Below are 26099 nucleotides of genomic sequence, written 5' to 3'. Positions count from 1 at the left end.
CACTGGAGAGCAAGGAATGTAACACTCAGCGAAGGAAATGACTATTTTTATTGAAGGGGGGCATGTGTTCCACGGATGAAAAGATGGCTTGGGGAGAGACACAGATGGCTTAATAAATGACACACACACACGGACACACGCACAGCCCCCCACAACACACAGCGAGATCAAAGAAAGTTCCGGTCCTTTGTGAGGAGGGAGCAAGAGAGAGAAATTTTGGCATAAAAAGAGAGACACGCCAGCATTGAGGCTCAACTACCAGCGGTAGAAGACGGCGACACAGCAGCTCGGAAGAGGACAGCAAGCCAGCTCCGGGGCATGGTCCTCGAGATCAACAATGCGTGCGGTGCATCGCAGAGAAGAGGGGCGAGGTGAAGCTCTGTGCTGAGTTCGGCATGGACCGACAGAGCACCGCTGAAAGTTATTCTCAGCGTCACGCAATCAACCTCAAGCCAGCATTACAGGAAACCAGCTGCACGCGCAATCGGCTCCGCCGGAGAGAGACGGAGCAAGAGAGAGAGCGCGCAGCAGCGCCACCAGCGCCACCGAGCAAGGGTGACAGCTGCCAGCGGACGAGCATTGTGCCGACTCGGCTCACCCAGCAGGGGAAAGAGCCTGACCGGCCGCCCGTGAGCAAGAGCGTCGGCGCCAGCGAGCGCGCCGTGGGTTCGACCCACAAGCACGCCGACCGGCACCGGCTGGGAACCAAGACAAGAGCGAGGAACTGCAGCCTGCGGACGAGCTGCGGGCGCTATCTGACGACGGATCGTCTCGCACAGACGGCGAGCGTCGTGCTGACTCTTCCACCCAGCTGTGGACCGAAACTGTGGCCGCCCCCGAGCAAGAGAGAGAACGAAGCCGTTTGTACGACCCTCCCCCACACTCACAGCCTCACGACGCATCGCCCGGCGTCTGCTTTACGAAGACACAACACGCATATCGGGACAAATCAAGAAGGGTTGACATTCCAAGGTGGTGCATTAAATATCAACTGATCGTGAAGAACATTGCTGCCCATTGAGTTACGTGGACACGGTCATTTAGAAGTATTTTAGTCGTTCGTTTTTTTTAAATTGCATAATCTTGCCGATGAATCTATTGATGTATACTTTTGCCTTTGGGGTATAATGATTGCTTTATTGCCTTTGATATGAATATCGTCGCATGAATTTTTAAGGACTTTTTCCTCTCGCCGTGTATGCTCGCGTACTCTGAGGAAGTAATCAATTGTTCTGTTACCCAGTTAACAAACGTGATCATTGAGGGTTAAATGTATGGATCAATGAGTGGAACATCTCCTGGAGTACTGTGTGGACAATTTCAAGCATAAGAATTCGCATTTTAGAGTGTTAAGGTTTTTGTTTAGAAATTAAAATTGCTTAACACAGAAGTGTCTGAGTGTTTCTTTCCTGAGTCCATACATATTAATCTTTATTATAAGAACTGTATCCTGCGGTGAGATTTGAATTTGGAGACCTGACAAAACGCACTAATACATAATCAGTAAATGTTAAAACGAGAATAATTGTATTATACCGATCGATAATACAAACCTAGACAACGAAGCCGAGCTTAATCTGGCATACTTACAGCACACCTGCATAACTTCATACGATTAATTGTCTTATCCTGATTGATGATACGACCCTGGGCAACGAAGCTAAGCCTAATTATCATAACGGTTCGTATTAGCGTAAGCGCACACATTCGCATAAATAAATACAATTATCTCTCGAATTAACATAATTTACGTGCATAATGACATCAATTAACATAATTTCGGGAAATTACGCATTTTCCCAAATTTCATTTTTTTATCATTAAATTTTCAATACCCGGCATATACAACACGGTGCGAAAGAAGTTCAACATAGTGCAAACACAGACGTGTAAATAAATGACGCGTGAAACGAAACTGGAGCGCGTGCAGCACCTTTTTGTAGACGGCGCCAATGACGGCGGTGCGCACCCGCATCCCGAACAGGAAGCAGCGCTGGAAGTACTGCTGCAGCAGCAGCGACTGCACGAGTGCCGTGACAAACAGCAGGATGGCGTACAAGTATCCTTTCCACTCCATCACGTTCTGGTCCTCCGTGAACCCGATCAGCAACCTGCAACGTCGAGCACGTCACAGCCAAGGCGGTCAACGGAGGGTGCCCTTTTCTCTCGCAGTTCACAAGCGTTAAAAATAATGTCGTCTATCATTAATAATAGGAATACAAATGCCTTGTATGTGTGTATGTTGAACTTATTTCGTGCCGTTCGTAGCCAACCGTGATAATCGGAGGCGCGGATTAAATGCAAAGGGGCGAATTGGAAGAACGCTTAATTGCATTGAGCAATTTGGAAATTGTCCGTTTTGTTCTTTCATGAAGACTAAACAAATATTTGTAATCACGTGCAACAATGCAATCACAACCTACGTTGTCCATCTAAGAGCTGGACACAGTTGTTACTTCCCACGATCAGAATGGGCAGCTCAGCTAAGTCTGAGCGCACGTGTTTCATTTATTACTCTTGCCATTTCTATACGTGTGGCAAACCGGTATTAACCATCTTTTTTCGCGTTTTTTTTATTTCCTGCTTTTCTGAAAAGCATGTTTGCCTACGCACGGTGTGAAAGGAGTTCAATGTACGCACACACGCACGTACAAACAATGCACAATCACCGATGCAAAACGACTCCTCGCGGAAGTCGACGTACTTGAGGATCTGCGGGCTCACGAAGGTGAGCAGGTCGTAGATGAGCTTAAAGATTCCCGACTCGAGCAGGACCCAGCCGTACGTGAAGAACAGAGCGCGCAGGAGGGACGGCTCCAACTTTCCCCGCTTGTCGCTCTTCTTCTTCTTCTTCTTCTTATTGTCGCCGTCCTTTTGGATAGGCTCCTGTGGCAGCATTCGGGGCACATCAGATGAGCACGGTTAGCCACGTGCGGTGCGAAAGAAGTTCAACATACAGCCTGTTCTCCTATAACGTGGTAGTAGTTAGCGTTCCTGAAGAGCACTGCGTAATGGAAAAATTACGTTGTGATAAATAATATATGATATAGAGGGGTAAAGCACAGTCTGCGATAACACGTAAGATGTGTTACGCAGGCTGAACAAATACAGAGACGCGTGGGTAGCGTCTAGAAACATCCAGCAGCATCCCGCCTTGTGTGATGCTACGCCAAGCCGTACACCCCCTTATTCCTATTCTGTTCACTCCATCGCGTTATATCCAATTACCATCCGCATTATAAAACAAAAATGTGTTCCCTCGTACATTTGTAGTGGCATAGCGCTATCTGCTGGCGTAAAAAAATGTTAACTGCGGTGTACAGCAGTCCTTACGTCAGCAGGCCACGATAGACACGAGAGGGGACATCTAGGGGAGTGGTCACAGAGAGGCCCCGCGAGGAAGTTCCAGAAGGGGGGCGTGGCCAAGGCGGAGCGAGGCCTCGCTGGGAGTATAAGAGGGGGCCTTGAGCGGGAGCTCGTGGCTGTTCAAGATCATCGTGTGTGTTACCCCGATGGTGCTTGCTAAATAAAAGTGCCTCCAGTTATTACCGTCTCCGATCTGAGTCGCGACACATTCATCGCGTTATATACAATTCGCGTCATGAAAACAACATGCAGCGTTTTAGGAGAACGCACTGTGCAAACGTAGGTCCTCGACAGAAGGAGCAGCGCCAAAGCAACGAGTTGGCGGTCCTCTTGACAACCACCACGAGAGATGGTTTCAACAGCAGTGTAAAAAGGACTAAAAGAAAATGTGAATGCGATTTCAAATTACTTCATGAAAACGCTAATTGAACTAGAGCAGGAACGTAATGTTGCAAAAGAGGTACTGCTAATGGAGCTGTGGTGGCTGAATTTTGCGAAGCCGGAGTGCCCCGACAGGGTTAAATGTTCAAGACCGTGAGCGTAACGACGATGACGTGATTCGGGCAAGAGGAGCCACGATATATAATCGCCGAGGTGCAACCGTGCGAGACAAATCAAATATTGGGGGGGGGCCCCAATAATGTTGTTACTACGCCACTGCCCTGCGGGGTCATCGACGGATGGCCCCGCTGGTTATCGACGAAGCTTGCGACACACGCGCCTCCTCCTTCTGAAGAAACCATCCTCACCATGGCCAGCGCCTCGGTGCTCTTGCCCATGCCGTTGGCGCTGAGGGAGGGCGACGCGGCGAGCTCCCGCTGCTGTTCCTTCCGTGCCCGCTCCAGCTCCAGCTCCCAGTTGCGGTCGAAGTCGGAGAATATTCGCTCGGCTTTGTCCTCCTCGTTAAGCCCCCAGAGGTCTTCCACCTCCAGCGGCTTTTTGTACCCACGGTACACCATGCTAGGCCACAGGTGGACTCGGTTACACAGCACAAAGGGTGAAGGTGCAGCCCTGCAATATCCCGCTCGCACCGCTGCTGGCGGAAAGGGCTTTCACTTCGAAGGAGCTCTCGAGGGCATTTTGGTCGACTCCACGTGGGCGAGTTACCCACACTTTACCCCCACCACACGCGACCTGCCAAACGACCAACTGCGGCGAATCCATTTACACTGCTCAGGATTCCGGACCGAGACGGGAGGATTTTAAAAAGCTTGCCCACTCTTTCAAGTGCCGCACTGACCACATCTCCGATTGGCATGGTTGGCGACGTACGGTGCGAAAAAAGTTCAACGTACGTGCGAGGGGGCAACGCTCTATCCTGTACAGACGGAACAGGTAATACTGGTAGGAACGAAGTTGTAAACTGAGTGTACCAGCCTGCAATAGATTAATGTGTCCGTCCGTCCGTCCCCTTTCAATACTTTAACGAAGTGAAATCTCGTGCTGTTGGGTGTAAAATCAGCAATAGACAGCGCAGAGACTTGATATGTCTTATTGCACCCAACATTTGGAAGTCACATTATCTCATTTGCGAACTTCGCATTTGGGGATGTGGCAAATTCACACACAGCCCACAGCCGAATACCATTTGCGAGGCGAAGTTCGAAGGCACCGTGACGTTACTTTGCCAATGTTCCTACCAGCCCACCCTGCAGGGACCTGTTATTTACATGTTTTGCTGTACAGCCGCTGCCTTCTCCTGGCGGGCAAGAATGTGGCACTTCCCCGACACCCACGGGAAGCGAGTTTCACAACATTTGTGCGATCCACTAACTCCCCAAGTGTGCCCACACCGCAAAATGCACAGCTAAGTGTTACGTTAAGGCAGCATCGCTATTTCTCATGGTAAATTGTTTTAGTTTAAGGGCCCGGAGGCCAGGCAACCTCTAGAATTATGCAGTCAATTATTTGATATTGTAGTCCATTTGACGAGGCTATCTTCAGATGCATCGAAACATTAACTGCGCCTCACACTTAACAGGTTTAGTGCAATATTGAAGCACAGGAGGAAACGTACAGTGCGATGATCGTTATATCACGACATCTTCCCTGGACTTGATTAAACAATCCTCAAATGCTACTTCGTGAAAGAACATGAATTTTTCAACAATGTTCGACTTGTAACGTGCTGCAACAGCGCTTGCTCGTCCTTGTAGAGAGAGGACGACTCAGAGGCGCCAGGAGTCACCGCAGACAAGCGGGGAGGCAGCCAAGAAATGTGCCAGTGTCCAAAACTCTGTGGTCTCAACGAAACTAAACTTTTTATTTTACCAGGTAAGGGCCCACTGAGCTATGTAGCTCTTTTTCAGAAGTGACCCGGCCACAAATGAAAGCTCAGCAAAGTGGCTTGTCACGTGGAAATGTATTGCAGCCAAATACTCTAAACGCGTGTTTCTTAATGTGGAGGGAAAAATCGGAGGACCCAGAGAAAAATATACGCGGCCACGGGTAGAGAATTTCAAACTCCAAATGTACAGGCGTCAGGGTCGGGGTGGAATCCACGGCCTCCTGCATACCGGGCGAGGTAGTTAACATCTCACCACCTCGTCGCCCCAGGTGTTATCGGCCATTTAACGAGTTCTTACATGTGGGAGGAAACTGGAGCAGCACCCGGACAAAATGCACTCAAGTGAGGGGGCAACACGCTATCCCATACAGACGTAGTAACTAATCGCCACGTTTTGTTTACGTGACAAACCTCACTAATTGGCCGTGTCGGGTGGTGGCGGGTTTAACGACACATTTATATTTACGAGATCTAACCCGAAAAACGGTTGTTATGGATATTGGTCGCGAAAGCATTCTACGTCTTAAATTGTCTCCTGTGTCTTGTATGGCACTTTGCGGTCTCTGATGAAAGGCGCTTCATGAACATAATTCTTATTTTTAGCATCGTTCCATCAATGTCCCCCATCAATTTCTGAGGAAGAGGTGCAGAGGCCGGGTGAGCATTGCGATGAGCGCACAACCAACTGCTCACCTGTCAAACCAGGTGAACGTGATCTGGTTAAGGAAAGAGGCGTGTTCTTCTGGACTCGGTTTCTGCAAGGAACAATCAATCGCTTTGATTGACATTTAAGGCATTCGTTTTTTTTTTCTTCATTAATATAACATCAACTATTAATGCGACGTGACTTCACAAACAACAATAGGGCAGTGATTTATACAAATGTCGTTAACAATTCTATGCAAATTTCACAATGCTTGGAATTATAATCCATGCTGAATGCACGTTCCATCGCGCGGCTGCCCTCTGTGTCGCTCAAGGATGTCTCATCAACACCGATGGAATCAACCGTTGGGATCTTCGTAACGCTCGCGAGGGTGACTCACCATGCCAGAGTCGTCGCTCACTCCGTGGTCCTTGGGCAGGTCAGCGAAACCAGACATCACGAGACTGCTGAGCTGCAGTCCGAACGAGATGTAGAAGAGGCTCAAGCGAGCTACGTCCCCGTGCTGGGGAGACGACGGTAAACATGCTCATGTTAATAATAATTATTAACATACAAATAATAATAAACATGCTCATGTCAATAATAATAATGAACATACAAATAATAATAAACATGCTCATGTTAATAATAATAACAACATACAAATAATAATAAACATGCTCATGTTAATAACAATAACATACAAATAATAACAAAACATGCTCATATTCTTAGTTTTTTCGGTAAAGTCACGTTGAAGAGAAACAACAAAATAACAAAATATATATAAAACAATAAAAAAATTCCCACGACGTTTCGACCATAACTCAAACGGTCATCATCAGGTGTGTCGGTTTGCATACATTTATTTTTAAAACGGCATATTTATTTATTTATTTAAAAAAAACGTTTGCGTCACGCGCAGCGATTGGCAGTTTGCCCAGGACTAGTCCATCTATTTTTTGAAAAGAGGAGGGGGGAGACGAATTTTTTTTTATATATATAATGTATGCTGTCTGAAAGCCACTGTAAGCGTGAACAATCAATCAAGAACTGAAATGATTTATCAAATCTTTCCAATGATTGCTAAGATAGAATCCATCTTCTCGGTTGAAATTGTCTCTGTGCTTGTATATGTGGATAGCCTCATGAACGAATCTCTCATGGAAGCCAGATGGCTTACAAAGAACCTCCGTCTTGGAAAAGTCAATGGCATGTGAGCCTACTGAATTAGAACAATGATCTGCTACGGCCGAGGTGTTGGTCCTACCGTGTTTAAGGTCTGCTTTATGTTCACGAATGCGGTCCGAGATATGGCGTTTGGTTTCTCCAATGTAACTACTACCACAGAGGCAACTTAGTTTGTAGACACCAGGGTATTGTATGTCCGGAATCACATCTTTTACAGACAGAACCAGATCACGGATTTTATGTAATGTGTTGAAAAGGACCTGGATCTTGTGTTTATTCAAGATTTTGGAGATCTTTTTTGTGATCCCAGCAATGTAGGGTAAAGTGATGGTTTTGAAAGGCTCCTCAAGAGGGTTCTTCTTCATGGTTTGAGTGATAGCTTTGCGGATTGTATAGTCGGAGTAACCATTAGCCCTAAGAGCTTGGTGTACGTGCTTGAGTTCACTGCTTATGTGTTCCTGGTCGGATATGCATTGGGCTCTATGATACAGAGTCTTGATGAGAGAATTCTTCTGTGATGGATGGTGGTGGGAATCCGGTTTCAGATAAGCATCCGTATGGGTAGCTTTCCTGTAGACAGAGTGGCTCATTGAACCATCAGGTCTCTTTTTAATTAGGACATCCAAAAAAGGTATCTTGCCATCTATTTCGACTTCCATGGTAAATCTGATGGCTGGATGTATGGAATTGATGTGGTCGAAGAATTGGTCTAGAGCAGGCCGGCCATGTGGCCAGATGACAAAAGTGTCATCCACGTACCTCTTCCATAAGGTTGGGCGCAGAGTGGCAGTCTGGATGGCGTCAGTCTCAAATTTCTCCATGAAAATGTTAGCTATAACTGGAGAAAGGGGGGAGCCCATTGGGGTGCCCTCAGTTTGTTTGTAGAAAGTTCCATTCCAAGTGAAGTATGTATTGGTTAAACAGTGTCTCACCAGGGGGGGTACCTCAGTGTTTAGTCCTTGATGAACCAAGTCTTCAATGATTGCAATGGTGTCAGGTACAGGAACCTTGGTGAATAAGGAAACTACATCAAAACTGACAAGCAGGTCGTCTGGGGACAGGGAAATACCCTTGATTGTTGATACCAGGTGAGTAGAATTTTGTACCGCAGAGGTGGTCTTTCCAGTGAAAGGACGCAGGATTTCAGACAAAAAACGAGCTAGTTTGTAGGTGGGGGAGCTGATAGTAGAGACTATGGGACGAAGAGGTGTATCAACTTTATGTATTTTTGGTAAGCCGTATAATCTTGGTGGCCTGACAGCAGAAGGTTTCAACGAAAACTGTTTAGATTGATCAATTAATGCGGTTGAATCAGAAATTATTTTGTTGGTTTGTGTGACGAGGCTGTTGGTGGGATCTCTTTTTATTTTTGTATAACTACCATCGTCGAGTAATTCTTTAATTTTGTTGTTGTATTCTATTTTATCCATGATGACAGTAGCATTGCCTTTGTCAGCTGAGAGAACTACAATATCATTCCTCTTTTTTAATTTATATAATTCAAAACGCTCATCTTTGCTGAGGTTGCTAGCTGGCATCTTAGCGTTTTTGAGGGTTGCAGCGATTTCAGATCTTGCTACGTCTGCAGCGATGTGACCCAGGCCCCTGAGAGCAACGTCTACTTGGGCAATTATATCATTAACTGGTATGTGTTTAGGTGTGACGGCAAAGTTTAGACCTTTAGCTAAAACGGATTTCAGACCATCGGAAATAGAACTGTTACTGCGATTAATTACGACTTTATTAACGTCTAACTTTTTGGTGTGTGGGTCCGGTCTTTTGTTGAAGAGGAGGTTAAATTTGGAAATCAGGTTTTCCTTACATTTGGTCGACATAGTAGCAGCTGAAGAGGCAGTCATATTGTCTACATGTTCCCAATCCGATGTGGACATTATTGCCGTCAATGATAAGTGTGATTTGTAGAGTGTCTTGTCTAACTGATCTAGTTGTGTGCGTATAAGTCTGATTTTTTCTGAGATAAGAGCTAAGCTAGTTTTGAAAATAATTCGTTTCGCATTAGAAGTTACAGCAGCAGAGGTCAGTGTAAATGCGATTGGTATTACCCCAGAGTCGCGGCATCTCTTCAGGAAGGTGAGAGACTCGATCAGCTGAGCTTTCTTATCCCGGAGTTTGTTGAAGGATCTTAAAGTTATGTGAAAACCCTCCCCGTAGAGGCGATTAAATTTTGATTTAAAGCTTTCGTGACTGCAGTAATTCATATTCTTAGTTTTTTCGACCATAACGCAAACGGTCATCATCAGGTGTGAAAAACCGTTTGCGTTATGGTCGAAACGTCGTGAGAATTTTTATTGTTTTATATATATTTTATTATTTTATTGTTTCCCTTCAACGTGACTTTACCGAAAGAGCTAAGTATATAACATGCTCATATCAACAATAACGATGATGATGATTCGTTTTGATAGGATGCCTTTATGCTTTACACCATAACTCGCTTCGGCATCTCACATTTGAAAGGCCACCCGCATTGGTCGCGGTCCCTGTGCCGCAGAAGGTTGACTCAGCACATGGCCTTTTGGCGTTCTCTGGTCTGACACTGGTGCGACTAGGCCCGAAAGAAGGCTGTTTATGTTGTCGACCAATCAGTTTCAAAGACAATACAAATTGTATCAGAGCAAGTTTGTTTTGCATGTTCACCACAAGTACGTGTGGTTAATGCAGGCATGATTACTTGCAAAAGGTTTTTATTTGGTGTTTGAACATCTTAACAATTGTTTTATTGCCAGGAAGGGTAAAACCTATTCTTATTTTTTCATACCGGACATTATTTTCCCAATCTGAGAAATGTTCACACAATTGTGCGTGGACAACGCTCACATCAGGCCTCTACCGAGGCCACCACTTGCGTGACGGACAATTCGGGCCTGATTAAACGTACCTTCTAAACGTTTCAAATATCTGACCAGGATTAATCCCTTGAGATGGAACATCTCGTGAGCAAGGGTGTCCAGGGTGTCAAGTGGCACGCACAAACACACACACACAAATAGCAAGCACGTAATATTGTGTACACAACCATTATAAATCTACAATATGCGCAGTGGGCATTAATACAGCGTCGAATATATTTACAGAGTGGTATCCAGAGAAGGATCACGACAGCCAGGGCTGTCAGTGCGTATGAACATCACACATTGACAACGGTAATGATGACAATGATGATGACGATGTAATGAACCACGACAGCTTTATTACTGGGCAATGAATGAGTTTGACATTGGGCCAGTGTCATGTCACTGGGTTCGTAGCAATCCCATCAGAGAAATAGACCCGCCAAACTAGCAAAGAGAACATTGTCACAACGTCCATGTTCTCATAGAAAACATTAAAAACTAATTCTAGGTAATTTTGGGTATTTATGTTTTCAGAAATACCCCCCCAAAAAATAGTTAAATATATTTTGCTTTACTTGTTCAAGTTACCAGTTAAAGCCAAACTATAAGTATCCCAGCTCACCTTCAATAACCTCCCACGGCGCATGCACTGTGATGTGTGTTTTTTTCAGCTGTAACTCTCCAACAATGCATTAGTCTCGCTGCACTGGCTTCCAGTTTTACACAGGAGTCATATAAAACTCCTATTTTGCTAAACAACAAAGCTCTGAACCACCTTGCCCCAAGCCGACATCGGAGACATGCCCATAAGTCCCCTCAAGGCCTCATGCAGATCTCCGCTGCGTTCCCAGGGCACAGAGGCGTTGGTCGATGTGTGACCCAAGCTGCTCCTCGGTGTGGCCCACAGACTCTGGAAATCTCTTCCACGAGATCTCACGATCTCCCCGAGTCCGTGCACATTTTACATGGCTCGTGTTACATTCTATTCGTGCACTTCCCTTTGTCCAGCCTTCAATGTGTTGAGCAAATGAGTTTGTGGTATTTAATTTAATTATTCTACCAATTCTTAGTTTTCGTTTCCTGAGTCGGTGTCATGCTGAGTGTGTGCTGTGTCTTGTACGGTGCTTTGAGATCTTCGATGACAGGTGCTTTACACGTTGTATAATTATTATTATTAGTCAACTTGTTGTACGCGACTTTGGGTTTTGCTTTTGTTAATGTTGAGCCCAGCTCTGTGAATAGTAAACAATGTTCATTCATTGATCGCGCACGTGACCCCTTGCTGTGACAGCGTTCTCATCAACCGCTATTGGCTGCCGTACACTGGCGTCTTCTGTGATTTGTTTGAGCCACGGATCACGGGGAAGAGGGGGGGGGGCGGAGGGGGGTGACCACGGGGAGTGGCGCCGTTCCTTTGAGGGGTGGGGGAGGGGGGTCGCAGTCCTAACTCCGAACGTCGACTGCCAAACCGAAGTGAGAGCGCAATTTGCTGCCGAAGTTTGCGCATCAAGACGGGGCGAGGACGTACACAAAGTGACAGCCATCTCCTCCCTCGAACTGAGCTCCCTCGATCGCTAGGAGACCGGTCACAGATGCTACGGTGAAATAATGATTACAACAGAAAAATAATAATCATAGTTGATCAGTTAAAATGTTAAAGAGGATTACATACCTGTCAACCTCTTATCCGTGCCTACCTTATTACGGACCAATTAAACACCTATTCGTCGCCCCGTGCCCTTATAAACCTCAACGTTCATCCGACAAAGTGCCATCGCAAGGGAGAAACACAAACAAACAAGACACTTTTTTTGCCCTTATTGAAACGGCTGTACGCCGTATGGACCTACAAACTCAATTTCCCTGCACAAGAACACGTGGTAAGCCGTACGGGTTGACGGCTATGCAATTGACACGTGGACGGCGCCATATCTCCAACGCGTTGGACAGCTCCTTTCATTCGCCGCGATGTCGACTCTGTAAAGGCGCGGAGGCCGCGACGCTCGCTGACGAAGACGGCCGCGGCCGCTACTCACGCCGTCGATCGCTTTGCGGATGAGCGTCTGGAAGGGAAGGATCTCGCACAGCACGGAGAAGAGCCAGAAGAGGAAGAGCACGCCGGACGTCTTCAACCCGGCTCGCCGTCCACTCTCGTTGATCAGCAACACCAGCAGCTGTGGATACAAAGACAACGATACCACCACCACCACCGCCGCCGCTGCTGCTGCCGCCGCTGCCGCGGACTAGCACAGTTGGCGACGTACAGTGCGAAAGAAGTTCAACGTCCGTGCGCACAACCTCGACAGACTGTTCGCGAGCACGGTTGAAGTCCTCTCCCACCTCGCCGTGTGCGCAGGGGACTCGCTAAACCCTAGATCCGTGGGCGCGTACCCGTCACTGCAGCCTGCAACCCCTTTGGTTCTCAGAAAGGGATCATTGGCACCCCCAGGAGGTGCGTGCACCCCAGGTTAAGGACCACTGCCTTAGACAAAAACACACGGGCACGCGGCCTACACACAGAAGCATACACGCTACAAAGACAAAGATCCCCCGTACAGCCGTAACAGACTGTCAGGGCAAGTGCTGTTAGCGAGCACCTATGAAAGCCAGCTTGGCACACGACGCGGTGGGTGGCCAGCACCACGCATGATCGCCGTAGTCTCCCGAGTGGCGATGTTTTACACACCGCACCAGTTACTCATTCGAGGCTGAGTAGACCTAGGGGACGCTCAGGACCATGCATACTGACAATATATTTTGTGGGCAGGTATAACAAGTCTACTTTTTTAGTGCCATTACTCCGGAAAACCCTTCCCAATCAAGGGCAGGAAGTGAAAAAAAGTTCAAAAGCATAGCAATGAAAAATAATAAATAGCACCCCAGCTTCACAAAGCCCTCCAAGAGACAGTTTTGGGGCAAGTGCTGTTAGCGAGTAGCACCTTTGAAGGCCGGCACGCGACAAGCTACACATCCCTTCTGCCCGAATGTGTCACCTATTGTTTGACAGCTAACTCACGGTATCCTGATAGGATTTAAGACCCGTTGAAATAATAAGTAACTTTTTTTTAAACACCCTTTATGAAATGTACCGTACTAGTAATGGAAGAACTCTACGACTTAAGGTAGTGGCCCCGAAGCTTGCCAACGTCAGTTGACAGTGGACAACTAGAGCCAAGCCGAAACATAACATATAAAAAATAATGTTTTCAAATATGTTTTTTTTATTTTTTATGCTAGAATATAGTATTGTCATCAGTATGACATAAGTATACCAAGTTTGCAGTCGATACCACATTGGGAAGTGGGTACAAATTGAGTTACAAGATTTGAGGATACAACAACAACAGAGTGAGTTAATTAAAAGCGTTTAAAAAAAAGGGTGAGATTGAAAGGCATGTTGCTGAGAGGAACAGTGTTCCCAGTTTCAAATACATTTACAATCAGATCCTCCCGTTTATATATAAATATATAATTGCAACTCATAATGCGCACAGTATTTGCTCATTCTCAATGCAACGAGCCAGAGCCAACAATTTCTCAAGCTCTGCGGTCCTCTATATATGAAGGTCTTATCAGCAAATAAATTAATGTTTACATGTGGGAGGAAACCGGAGCACCCGGGGTAAACCCACGCGTGCGAGGGGGAAACACTTTATCCCATACAGATGGAATGGGCGGAGTCCAACATTTTGCCGTAACCCATTGTCATGGCAAACCACCCATGGTAGGGCACCTCCTTGACGCCCACAGGAAGGGAGTTTCACAACATTTGTGCGATCCACCAACACTCGATACTGCCTCCATGGTGCTGGATCACTGACAGCCACGTGCAGCATAGCCACCACCTCCCATGGCGATTCCCACGATGGAGGTTGCCAATAGTAGCCTGGCGGGATGTGATTATAGCAAATCTTAAATATTCACATCGAGACCCATGTTTGAGACTACTGACGAAAGGTGATTTAGTATCGCAAGCCCAGGGCCTTTTGGATTCAGTACGGCGGGTTAGGGAAGGGGGCGAATGCTTCGTATCACAACATCCTTACCCATGTGGCAATGTACAACGAGGGGTTGACATAGAGGACGACGGGGTTGGAGGACGCGGCTGTCGATCCGGAGTCTTCAGCGATGGTCACAGCCAACCTGGCCACTGCCGTGACCAACAGCAGTGCTGTGAACGCCTGCTCGCGCCCCGCACAAAAGACAGGACACAAAGGTCACCACCACCCGTCGCAGCCTCGACGAGAAACCTCGGGGCAGGCGCTCCTGAAAAGCAGCCGTGAAGGACCGGCACCGCACACGAGGGAGCGGGGTGGACACCTCCCCACGCCCGGCTGCCTTTGTCTCCCCACAATGCTGATGTTTACACGCAGCACCAGGTTTTCAGGGGAGGCCCAAGACCGGTTAAAATATTCGCCACTGCCGTCGGTCGCGAGCGGTAATCGAACTCGGGTTTCTGGGTCTGCAATGCGGTGTGCTCACCACTACATCACCGACTACACGCACACAAAAGACAAAGATCCCCCGTATAGCATAACCAGACTGTTGGGGCAAGTGCAGTTAGCGAGTAGCGCCTATGAAGGCCGGCACGGCACACGTGGGGGTGGGTGGCCAACACCACGCCCGGCCGCCTTTGTCTCCCCAACGGCGATGTTTACACGCCGCAACAGGTACTCATTTGAGGCTGAGTCGACCTACGGGAGGCCCGTGACCGCTTCAGATAATCGTCACTGGCATTGGCCGTGAGAGGGAATCGAACTCGGGTCGTCGGGTTCATAGCGCAGCGTAGCGCTAACCGCTGTACCACCACCACCGCCACCACAAGTTTAGACATTTTGAAAATAATCGTTGAAAACTTAATTTTAAAAAAATATCGCTAACAGATGGCATTTGTATTTTTTTTTGTATTTGATACAATTATTGTACCGTAACTATGTCACCTTGTGTTTAAATTATTAAATATAATTGCCTGATTGGTTTTATTTTATTTAATTCACGAAATTACGAAGGTGCCCCCCCCCCCCCCCCCCCCCACTGCTGAACAAACGATGCCATCAATTTTGATTTAACGCTTTCGTGACTGCAGTAATTCATATTCTTAGCTCTTTCGGTAAAGTCACGTTGAAGGGAAACAATAAAATATATATAAAACAATACAAATTCTCACGACGTTTCGACCATAACGCAAACGGTCATCATCACAAACGGTGACCGTTTGCGTTATGGTCGAAACGTCGTGAGAATTTTTATTGTTTTATATATATTTTATTGTTTCCCTTCAACGTGACTTTACCGAAAGAGCTAAAAAACGATGCCATGTGGGGTATGATGAGCAAGGTCGAGGTCATCGTGGCACAGGGTTGGAGATAACTGGAAATGAGTCAGCACGAAAATAGTTACTGAATACATTTGCTCTCCGCGATGGGTAAATCTGATATAATACGCAGGCTTTCACGACCAATATTATTACGATTTATTTTCGGTTCAATCGTCGATTTGTGTATAATGTCAGTTTTTTTTTACTAAAACCCTCCAGCATCCTATAGAGCTGATCAAATCATATTGTCAAGTGGGGTAAACATGGCAATTTATTTGGATTTTTCAACACAATCGGCAGAATGTTCAAAAGCGAGCAAAACTTTTGACAATATCTCTCAGCATTCCTCCAGTTGCACTGACCAACCAAATGAATTTGCGTATTTGGCCACGTGACAACTCGATTTAATCGGCTCTGTCAGATGGTCGAGGGTTATAGTTCAACAATTCACATAGTACCTACATGACGATCAAATCCAAAATAAACTAAGTATGAACCAATTTCGATTTAAAGCTTTCGTGACTGCAAGGATTCATCTTCTTTGGTTCTTTCGGTAAAGTCACGTAGAATGAGAATAAAATAATAAATTGATAAAATAAAATAACACAATACAATTTTCACGACGTTTCGGCCACAACACAAGTGGCCTTCATCAGTCTCTTCCCTTCACCTGATGAAGTCCACTTGTGTTGTGGCCGAAACGTCGTGAGAATTGTATTGTGTTATATTATTTTATTAATTTATTATTTTAATCTCATTCTACGTGACTTTACCGAAAGAACCAAAGAAGATGAACCAATTGCCAATCCGGATTGAGCAATCAAACCTGTGAAATAGCTGCGCCGAATCACACCGATTCCGAATTGGGTTCAAACCACAATGTGATCGGATCTCAATAAATCCGAACAGCGCATCCCTCATGAAGTACATTACACGAAAGCATTAACTAATAACGTCGCTGTGAACAGCAAAGACATTAAAAGTTATTGTCTCGTAAACATTTTGGCCAACATATGCGTGTAAGTGCGTTGAACTTTTTTCGCACCATTCGTAGCGAAGCGTGCTAATCAGAGGAGCGGGGGAAGGACAACAAACTATGGGTCTCTGTGCGAGTCTATCTATGTATGTTGAACTTCTTTCACACCGTACATATCCAACCGCGCTAATCGGAGGTGCGGGGGAAGGACAACAAACCCTGACATCACCATCCTTTTCGACGCAAAACAACACAACCCCGTGTTTTGTGCCCTTTGGCACTCGTAAGTAAGCGATACGCCGTTACACAATTGTAGGCTGCTCAACACAAACATCACGGGGGGGGGACCTATTTCGCACGGGTGCGATCCTTCATGCATTCGTGGGGCAGCCGGTCGATGAGCGCAAGCGAGCAGCTGGGCCCGTAGACTCCTGCATGAACGAGCTGTGAAGGCTCTCGCATTATAGACACATATATATTTTCTGCGCGCATGCGTGCGTTGTCTGCTGCCATTGCACGGTGCCTTGTGCGAGGTGCAATATCGAGCGATGTCTAACGACAACGTCGTGGTTCCAGAGATTGCGAGAGAGAGAGAAAAAAAACAGCTCGGACCGATTGATGAATCCGGCTCAGCAAATGTAGGTTTCTGTTCTCCCATTGTGCGTGGCAGCGTGTCCAGGAGCCAAAATGGTAGTGTCGAGGTCAGCTAGACACAAGAGGGCTTCAAAAGAGAGTTTGCAGAGGATTGCTCTTCCTACGTTGAAGGAGCGCAGTCTACACGCGGACAGTCTACACGCGGTGTAGACTGTCCGTAGTTTGGTTGCATGGCCACAATCGCACTGTGGCTCATGTCTTTAATTTTCCATTCATGGAGGAGATGCACGCAGCTGCCTGTTGATGTTCTGATGCGGTTAAAACTATAAACTATTTTTTCTTAAATTTTACCAGGTAAGGCACACTGAGCTATTTAGCTCTTATTCAGAATCGGCCTGAATACACGTAATGGTAGCGCAACGAAGTAGCTTGTTAGCATGGAGAAATGTACAGCGGCCAAATACTCTGAGCACATGATTCCAAATGTGGAGGGGAAAACCGGAGGACCCGGAAAAAAATCCACGCGACCACGGGGAGAGAGACACGCAGACTCAAAATATACAGGCGTCAGGGTGGGGGTCGAACCCACGCCCTCCTGCATGCCAGGCGAGTTTTCCCTCCATATTTAAAAACGTGCGTTTAGAGGATTTGACTGCTATACATTTCCACGTGATAAGCCACTTTGTTGGGCTATCATTTATGCCCAGGTCGTTTCTGAAAACGAGCTACGTAGTTCAGTGGGCCTTATTTGGTTAGATACAAAAGATTAGTTTAGTATAGTACGTGTCTTTGCACCACCGAAACGGATAGTCGTAAATTTAAATCCAGTTTGTTCTCCTATAACGCGGTAGTTGCGTTCCTGAAAAACATTGCGCTATGGAAAATCACGTTATAATAAACAATATAATATTTGGTAAAGCACAGTCTGCGATAACACATAATATTTCCATGCTGGCCACACAAAAACTGAGGCGCGTGCGTAGCATCTTAGAGCATCCAGCAGCATCCCGCCTTGTGCGATGCTACGCCGAGGCAGCCGCACGACCGCTTATTCCTACTCGCGCGACGTAGCTCCGTTCACCCGCTCGCGCTATATCCAATTCGCATGCTCGTCATAACGAAAAATGCGTTCCCAAATACGTTCATCGTCGCGTGATGTCCACGGGCCGAACGATCGAGCGAACGGCCGCTTGGCCCACCTGCTTGGCGGCGTACTTGCCCGACACGGGCAACCGTTTGGACGGGTGCCGGAAGAGGTGGCTCAGCAGGAAAGGGGCGCACAGCCAGAGGAACCCCAGCGGCACCCAGACGAGCACCGTCTGCTCGAAGCACACCGGCAGGTCTGGCTGCGGACGCTCCAGGTAAGAGTCGTTCTGCAAAAAGCATTGGTGAAATGAAATACAAACTTAATCATGCAATATACAGGGGCAGGCCATGATCGTGACGAAAGGTGGTGCGCTTTGTAACATCTGGTACTGACGCAGAGCGCCGATAATATAGAGTGGTGGTTCTCAACCGGGGGAGGGTGGGTACGCAGACCTCTGGGGAGTACCTGGCAATGTCCCAGGGGTACGCGAGGTGATTTATAAATGTGTGATGTTATATCACACGTGAGAATCATTGGTGAATAATAATGCCGTATAAATCTGCCAAGATAAAATAACTACGATACAATATGGCATCCTAGAACGATATAAAATACATTTCTAAACTCATTGACCTTAAAAAATGCGGTTTCCAAGAGTAACCAGCGAGCTCAAACAATTTACATCACGCAAACAGAGCGTCCGTTGATTTTTTTGTATTCGCTTGCAGTTACCAGCTAGTTAGGACACACCTTACAAAATGGACAATTGAATTATTTGGCGGGACCCCGGGGTCCCGCAAAAATCAGGTCAATAATAATTATTATTTCTCAGTCCGCCCACTCGTGATCCCGACAGCAACGCGCCGCCCGCCCAGACTCGCGCCAACAAGCGCCAGCAGCAGCAGCAGGCGGCGATCGACACGACGGGCGCCACCCCACCGGCCAAACGCGAGCCCCGGGGGGCGTCCGCCGCAGTCGCGTGCGGCGACAACGCCCTCCGGTCAGCCGTCGATCCTCGGCTTCTTTGCCAAGGCGAGCCCCGCCCCCCAGGCAGTGAATTTAACGTGTTTGTGTAATTCTTCAACTTTTTACGAAACTTAGTGCCCCGAGTAGCTCTCGACGAGGCCAATCGATTGACACTAGTTTTGTTAAAATAGGGTTTTTCCCCTTTTTTATGGCAACAAAACTGAAACCTTTTTTTTACTAGGATTCATGTCTGCATTAACCACAATATCTGCAGTCAAAATGCAAACAAAAAACACACTATGATAATATATGCATTGTCCTTGAAACTGATTGGTCCACACCAAGGGACGGCTTTCTTTTGAGCCTCGACCCAATTGGTGCTCGACCAGATGACGCCAAAAGGCGTCCCTTGGAGTGGACCAATCAGTTTCAAGGACAATGCCACATATTATCATAGTATGTTTTTTGTTTGCATTTTGACTGCAGGTATTGTGTTTAATGCAGACATGAATCCTTGTAAAAAGGTTTCAGTTTTGTTGCCAGAAAAAAGGGGAAAAAACCCTATTATTACATTTTGGTACTGGCAAAGGAGGTCTAATGATGATGAAGAACTAGTTTTGTTGTCGGTAAGGCAACAAGACTCCTGTCGCTACGCGGGTTTTCCCACCCCGGGGCAGTGATGGGACCCCGGGGTCCCGCCAATTGCTTCAATTGTTGGCTGTCTGTGTCGACGCCGTCGGTGCAACGTGGTCAGGGTCGTGTCTAGGCCGGGCTGTACGGCAACGTGGTCGTGAGAGAGGAGGCCGGAGTTGGTGTAACGGAAATAAAGAGAGAGATAGAGAGAGAGAAGGTGCCTCCTGCAACTACCTTGTCTCCGACTGAGTGTGTGCGCTACACACACACTGAGGAGGACACTACACATTTATCACAACCGTTTTGGGTCAGGCAAGGGGGTACTCGTCGGAAACACAATCCAAGAAAGGGGGGTACAGAAGTACAGAAGGCTTAAGCACCAACGACATAGAGCCTAACCGCTCAGCAGGCCCTTACTGCCGAAATAAATACATTCTGAAATGTGAACACTTGAAGGCCCATTTTGTAAATCCATGACGCGCGGGTCTCGGGGGCGATTCGACCATACTTCACCATGCTGGTCAATGCAGTTGGGTGAAGGTGTTAGAGCAGGCGTCGGCACCCTGCCGCTCGGGAGCAGCACGCGGCTAAGGAACTGATTTGTGATGTTGTTCATTAAGGAACCCCCTCCCACCCCGGCCCTGCGGTGTGGAACAGGAAGTCCCCGATTTTTACGACGTCACAATTGCATTCCTGGACGCAATTGTGACTGTCTTGGTGACGACAAAATGTACACTCAGACTGTAGAATAACTCGGGGGGGGGGGGAATGGGGGAAGAATAAGTCAGGGGGGGGGGGAGAAAAAGCAACTAAATACACCCAGCTTATTCCTTGACCTATTGTGGTTAATTAAGTCAGATGTGTTTGTCGTGTCGAGGTATCTCTGCGTGTGACGGAGGCTCTCGAACTATTCTGGTCAAAGACAACAACAAAATGGCTCTTCTTCTTTGAAAGGTTGCCGACAGGTAGCAAGCACTTATCTATATTTCACGGCAATCCTGCACTGTGGCAAGACGCCCCAGGGGTCGCGATACACACAGATTGCGATACTCACCCTCGCCACAAGCAGGCAGCAGTCAAGAGGTCACGGTTTCAAATCCAACCTCCGTTATAAGGGGCCGTCCATAAATGACGTCACGCGATTTTGGACGATTTTTGACCCCCCCCCCTCGTCACTCGGCGTCACAAAAAGTCAGACCCCCCCCTCAAATATGACGTCACAAAGCTCTGCGCCCCCCCCCCCCCAAAACCATATTTCCATTTTGAAAATAAAACATGCTTCAAATCGCTTTAAACTATTGTCATTGTAGTGCGTATTTAATGTGGCGCTGCACTCTGATGTTGTAGGAGAAAACATTTATTAAAAAGTCTATTTAATTAAGTAGAGCGTGTTGTCTATATTTAAAGTTGCGCATTTTGATGTGACGTCACATTTCTCAACCCTCCCCCCTCGTCACACATCGTCACAAATGTCTGACCCCCCCCCCCCCAGGTGCGTGACGTCATTTATGGACGGCCCCTTATGTGTTTTCACTTAATAAACTATTATTTTTATTTAAAGCTTTCGTGACTGCAGTAATTCATATTCTTAGCTCTTTCGGTCAAGTCACGTTGAAGGGAAACAATAAAATAATAATAATCAGACCCCCCTCAAATATAATAAAATATATTTTATTATTTTATTGTTTCCCTTCAACGTGACTTTACCGAAAGAGCTAAGAATATAAACTATTATTTGTTTTACTTCGCCATTTTTTGCAGTGTTTATCAGCATGACAATCTTCCATGTAAAACTGCTAAAAGTATTCACACTTGACGTGTTATTATTGTACATGAAAAATATATTTTACTTCATCAACGGCTCCATGTGACTGGGAGCAATGTTAGTTTCAGCGTTATTCGCTCTGCCAAAGCTTTAATATACACAGACACGTTACAATAATATATACACAGACACGTTACAATACAGTATCACATTCTATGTCATGTACACGTCTCCACTATGAAATGTAAGTTAATATTTTAAATATAAAAAGAATCCTGTGCAGTGATAAGACACCCCAGGGCTCACAATCAGCACATAATGCAATACTCAAACCTCGCCACAAAACGAGCGGGCAGTCACCGAGGTCTGTGGGTTAAAATCCAACCTCCCGTTAAAATTTCTTTGTAATTTGCTGCAATGTTTATCAGCATGATAACAGCATTGCATTGAATACGCTGACAGTGTGTACACAAAGGTGCGTCATTGTTTAGCAAGTGTCCAGTACATCGAGGGCAGGGGTCGGCAATCTGCAGGCTCCCTAGTGGCACGTGGCTCTTTAAGGAATTGCTTCGTGACCGTTGTTCATTGTGGACTCACCGCCGTCTCGCATTCACCGTGTGTGGAGGCTCTTGAATTTTTGAGGTTTTTGTTGTTGGCCGAATTCGAAAAAGAACGGCCCTCCTCGATGTGCCAATATTTCAAGAGCCGCACAATACCCGCTTAATACGAGGCGGCGGTCGGTCCTTAATAACTAACGTCACGAGAAAGCAGCCCCTCAAAGAGGACGCATGCCGCAGGTTTGTCGACCACCCACTTGGCCTTACAGCTGCTGTCTCCTGCGGGCTCTACTGTCTCACGTGGGCAGCTTGTGTTTCACAAAGTAAACGTGGCTTACGCCCATGCGTAATCCAAAAATCCTGTCTCCAAACCGCCACCGCACATTACCCATTGTGGGGCGCTCGTTTCTTCAATGCCAGCGTCTATCGCCACCTGTTCTGTAATTCATTACCCACAAGGGCAATAACAACGGAGAACCCGTGCAAATTGGTATTGTTAATTCCACACTCAGGATATGATGTGTGTGTTGATAAAAGGCCGGATTTCCGCCAATACTTATCAGATAATTTGTCAATTTTGTAGCAAAAAATCTGGGATTTCTACCAACTTATGAATGAGGCTCTTCATCTTTTTATTGTCTATATTGCCTGTACCTTAAGTTCATAATTGTTCAACCATGTGAAAACTCAAGAGACCAGTTTAGTTTGATTTGCAAGAGTGACCCTGGGGCATTCGTCTGCTTCAGAAGAGAGTGATAATTGCTATGCAGGCGATCCTGATTGGGTAATTTGTGGGTAAATTTGGACCCTGACACTTAGTGTTGGTAATCATTAAACTGCAGCTTGTGCAGTCTTGTTTCTCGTAACTTGTCAACATAAAGGCCATCGTATAATATTGTTGGTGGTGTTGTTATTCTTGTTAAAAGACGGGAGTGATTATGATTACACATCCTTTGTGGAGAAAATTGCTATTGGAAGTAACAGCGGTCGCACATCATGGTGAATGAGTAATTATACAGGATTGTCTATTTGCCACTGGCAGACGTTGTTCAAATGAGACTTTATCCAAAGAAATGGTGTGTCATGATAGCTTTTTTAGATAAGTAACCTGTCTATTAGCATGGCAAAACACAATCGGTTACGGCTGTCAGCTGTTGAGCTGCATTTTGAGAGCAGACGTTGCGGACTCCCAAAAACCAATGTGGATTACTACACATAGAAATGCTGATCAAGGTGGAAATATTGAGTATTTGCCGGTGGTCCAGGCAATACGAACAACTTCATGATGACAACCAAAGCGTCTGTTGTAAATTGGAAGAAAATTCAATTACGCCCAATTATTTAAAATCAAATTTTATCCACAAAGAAGGGCATTGGCCCCACCATGTGACAAATTTCCACATGCAGGCTTCTGCTGTCTATATATTGAGGGCAATTTTGTCTTTGCACAAATATTCTTTCTGGTTGCAAAAGTTTTTTATTAATTTTGGTAGACGTGATTTTGTTGTACAACCTGTGAACAAGCGTTTTTCTTTAAATAAATATTCCACAATCAGAAAGTTTTTTTTCCAGGAGATTATAATGAAATAAATGTCTTCTATGGGTGCTAAGTACCCTTGTAATGCAATGTACAGTATTTATCTAAAACATTACTTTGTTAGCACCCTTACTGAATGCTAATAATATGGACTATATAGTAAATCACTGCAGTCTACGCTCCTTCAACGGAGGAACGGCAAAACAACACGAACTTCCTACGAAAGCCCTCTCGTGGCTAGCAGACCTCAAAATTTGCTATTTAGCTCCTGAACATATTGCCAAACGCAAGAATAAGCTTAGTAATATTATCATCAGTACTTACCCAAAACTCTGAGCCACAGTACGAGTCGAGGACACCAGACATCTTGCTAATTCTTCAAGCTTCAAGCTATAGTAAATGAATAAATAACGCCTGCACACACAAGCGCACAGACACATGGAGACATTATATCAGTCATGATTGCCGTCTGGATCAAATAAAACATTGCTTAACGTCTCGCATCATAAAATAAGAAAAAATGAAGACTGTAAAAATCATTGACTCAAATTGCGAGTCCTGACACTATAAGAACAAGAGCAATACTGTAATATTCTTTGGGCCGTCCGGTAAAGTTACGTCAAAATATAACAAAAAACTATGATGTGTTGCGATCGAAACGTCGTGGTTTTTTGTGATATCTTTTTTGAACCTATCTTCGTGACTTTACCGAAAGACCCAAAGAATATGCTTGACCATACTTTACCACGATGATCATTGTTGGTTAGTATTTAATTATAAATATCAAATGTCATTCAGCCTATGCGACTAAAATTCATTCTTGGTGTGATCATTGAGGCTGTGATTGAAAATGTCATAGCTTTTCACCCATTCATATTTCATTGTAACTACCCATTGCTATTGTGATAGAGTAATAATAACGTGCTGACACACGTTTGTGCTTGACCTGTAGCCAACGTTGTCGCCGTTCACACCTACCATCAAAATAGTGCAACACATGCGTCAATCTTGACTTACAACTTTCGTGACTACAGGAATTAATAGTTATTTCGGTAAAGTCACGTAGATAGAAAATAAAAATAAAACCACTTGCGTTGCGATCGAAACGTCGTGGTTTTTTGCTTTTATTTTTATTTTCTATCTACGTGACTTTACCGAAAGAACCAAGAACACATGCGTCAATCGTTTTGTTGGTGTGTGTGTGGCTATATTTTCCTTGATCTCTTTTGACTACATCTTAATTACTACTACACACACAAAGATGTGCACTGCATGTACACATGCCCTGGACCTTGTCCATACCACCAAACGCAAAATAATAATGTAAGAATAAGCAATTTATGGCGCGCGCATAATTCATGAATCAAATGCATTTGTTCGATTGAGAACTTGGAGGCGCAGAGGCAGAGTTCAAAGTCCCTCAAATGCCAGGTTGAAGAGGTGAGAGGCTGAACCAGTTGAACGCCTGAACCAGGTGAGAGCCTGGACCAGATGAGAGCTTGAACAGGTGATAGACCTGAACCAGGTGAGAGCCTGAACCAGGTAAGAGTCTGAACAGGTGAGAATCTGAACTAGGTGAGAGCCTCAATCAGATGAGAGCCTGCACAAGGTGAGATCTTGGGCAGGAGAGAGCCTGAACTAGGTGAGATCCTGGACAGGAGAGAGCCTGAACCAGGTGAGAGCCTGAACCAGGTGAAGGCCTGAACCAGGTGAGATACTGAACCAGGTGATAGCCTGAACCAGGTGAGGGCCTGAACTAGGTGAGATCCTCAACCAGGTGAGATCCTGAACCAGGTGAGATACTGAACCAGGTGAAGGCCTGAACCAGGTGAGATACTGAACCAGGTGAAGGCCTGAACCAGGTGAGATCCTGAACCAGGTGATAGCCTGAACCAGGTGAGAGCCTTGAGCTGCTGCTTGACGTTGGTTGGTGCTTGAATGCTGCTACTGTGCGTGTGTGCAGCGGGAGAGAGCGGCAGATGATCGGTGTAGCTACGGAGAAGCGCCGCTCCACCAGGACGGCGCTGGATCTGTGCACGATGAGCGGCCTGTTTTAGACGTGCTGCGTACGACGCGGCGCTTTGCCGTGGTCGGTTGAGTGAGAAGGGTGGAGATGTCTGGCAGGAGACATGGAAGGAAAGCTCTGTGGTACCGGATAGCAATTTTGTATCCCTATCCGTGATTTGATGGGGAGCCAATACTAAGTTTGTAGCTCAGCCATGGAAGCCGTCTGGCCCTGCCTAATGCCGATGGCAGCACGAGGCAGCCTGTTTTGGAGCCGCTAAACTTTGGAGCCACTGTAGTTAGGTGTTTTTTTGATGC

The 26099-nt window shown here is 46.2% G+C and overlaps 1 protein-coding gene across 3 annotated transcripts in view; it reads right to left on the bottom strand.

The window, feature by feature from the left end:
* The window catches only part of LOC116947164 (ATP-binding cassette sub-family C member 2), a 94032-nt gene that overhangs the window by 45921 nt on the left and 22012 nt on the right, over positions 1-26099 (bottom strand). For all 3 annotated transcript variants that reach the window (XM_032962612.2, XM_076070560.1, XM_076070559.1), the window contains 9 exons: positions 24102-24191; positions 18432-18605; positions 14392-14526; positions 12382-12519; positions 6700-6822; positions 6347-6408; positions 4116-4326; positions 2705-2886; positions 1934-2111 (listed from right to left, as the gene is read on the bottom strand). In XM_032962612.2, the coding sequence (XP_032818503.2) occupies positions 1934-2111; positions 2705-2886; positions 4116-4326; positions 6347-6408; positions 6700-6822; positions 12382-12519; positions 14392-14526; positions 18432-18605; positions 24102-24143 (1245 nt within the window). In that variant the 5' untranslated portion in view covers positions 24144-24191. The remainder of the gene's footprint in view (positions 1-1933; positions 2112-2704; positions 2887-4115; positions 4327-6346; positions 6409-6699; positions 6823-12381; positions 12520-14391; positions 14527-18431; positions 18606-24101; positions 24192-26099) is intronic.

Source organism: Petromyzon marinus, chromosome 29, assembly GCF_048934315.1.
Source record: "Petromyzon marinus isolate PM22_M1 ecotype Great Lakes invasive population chromosome 29, UKy_Petmar_22M1.pri1.0, whole genome shotgun sequence".
NCBI lineage: Eukaryota > Metazoa > Chordata > Hyperoartia > Petromyzontiformes > Petromyzontidae > Petromyzon > Petromyzon marinus.
This window is presented reverse-complemented; position numbering and strand designations above follow the sequence as displayed.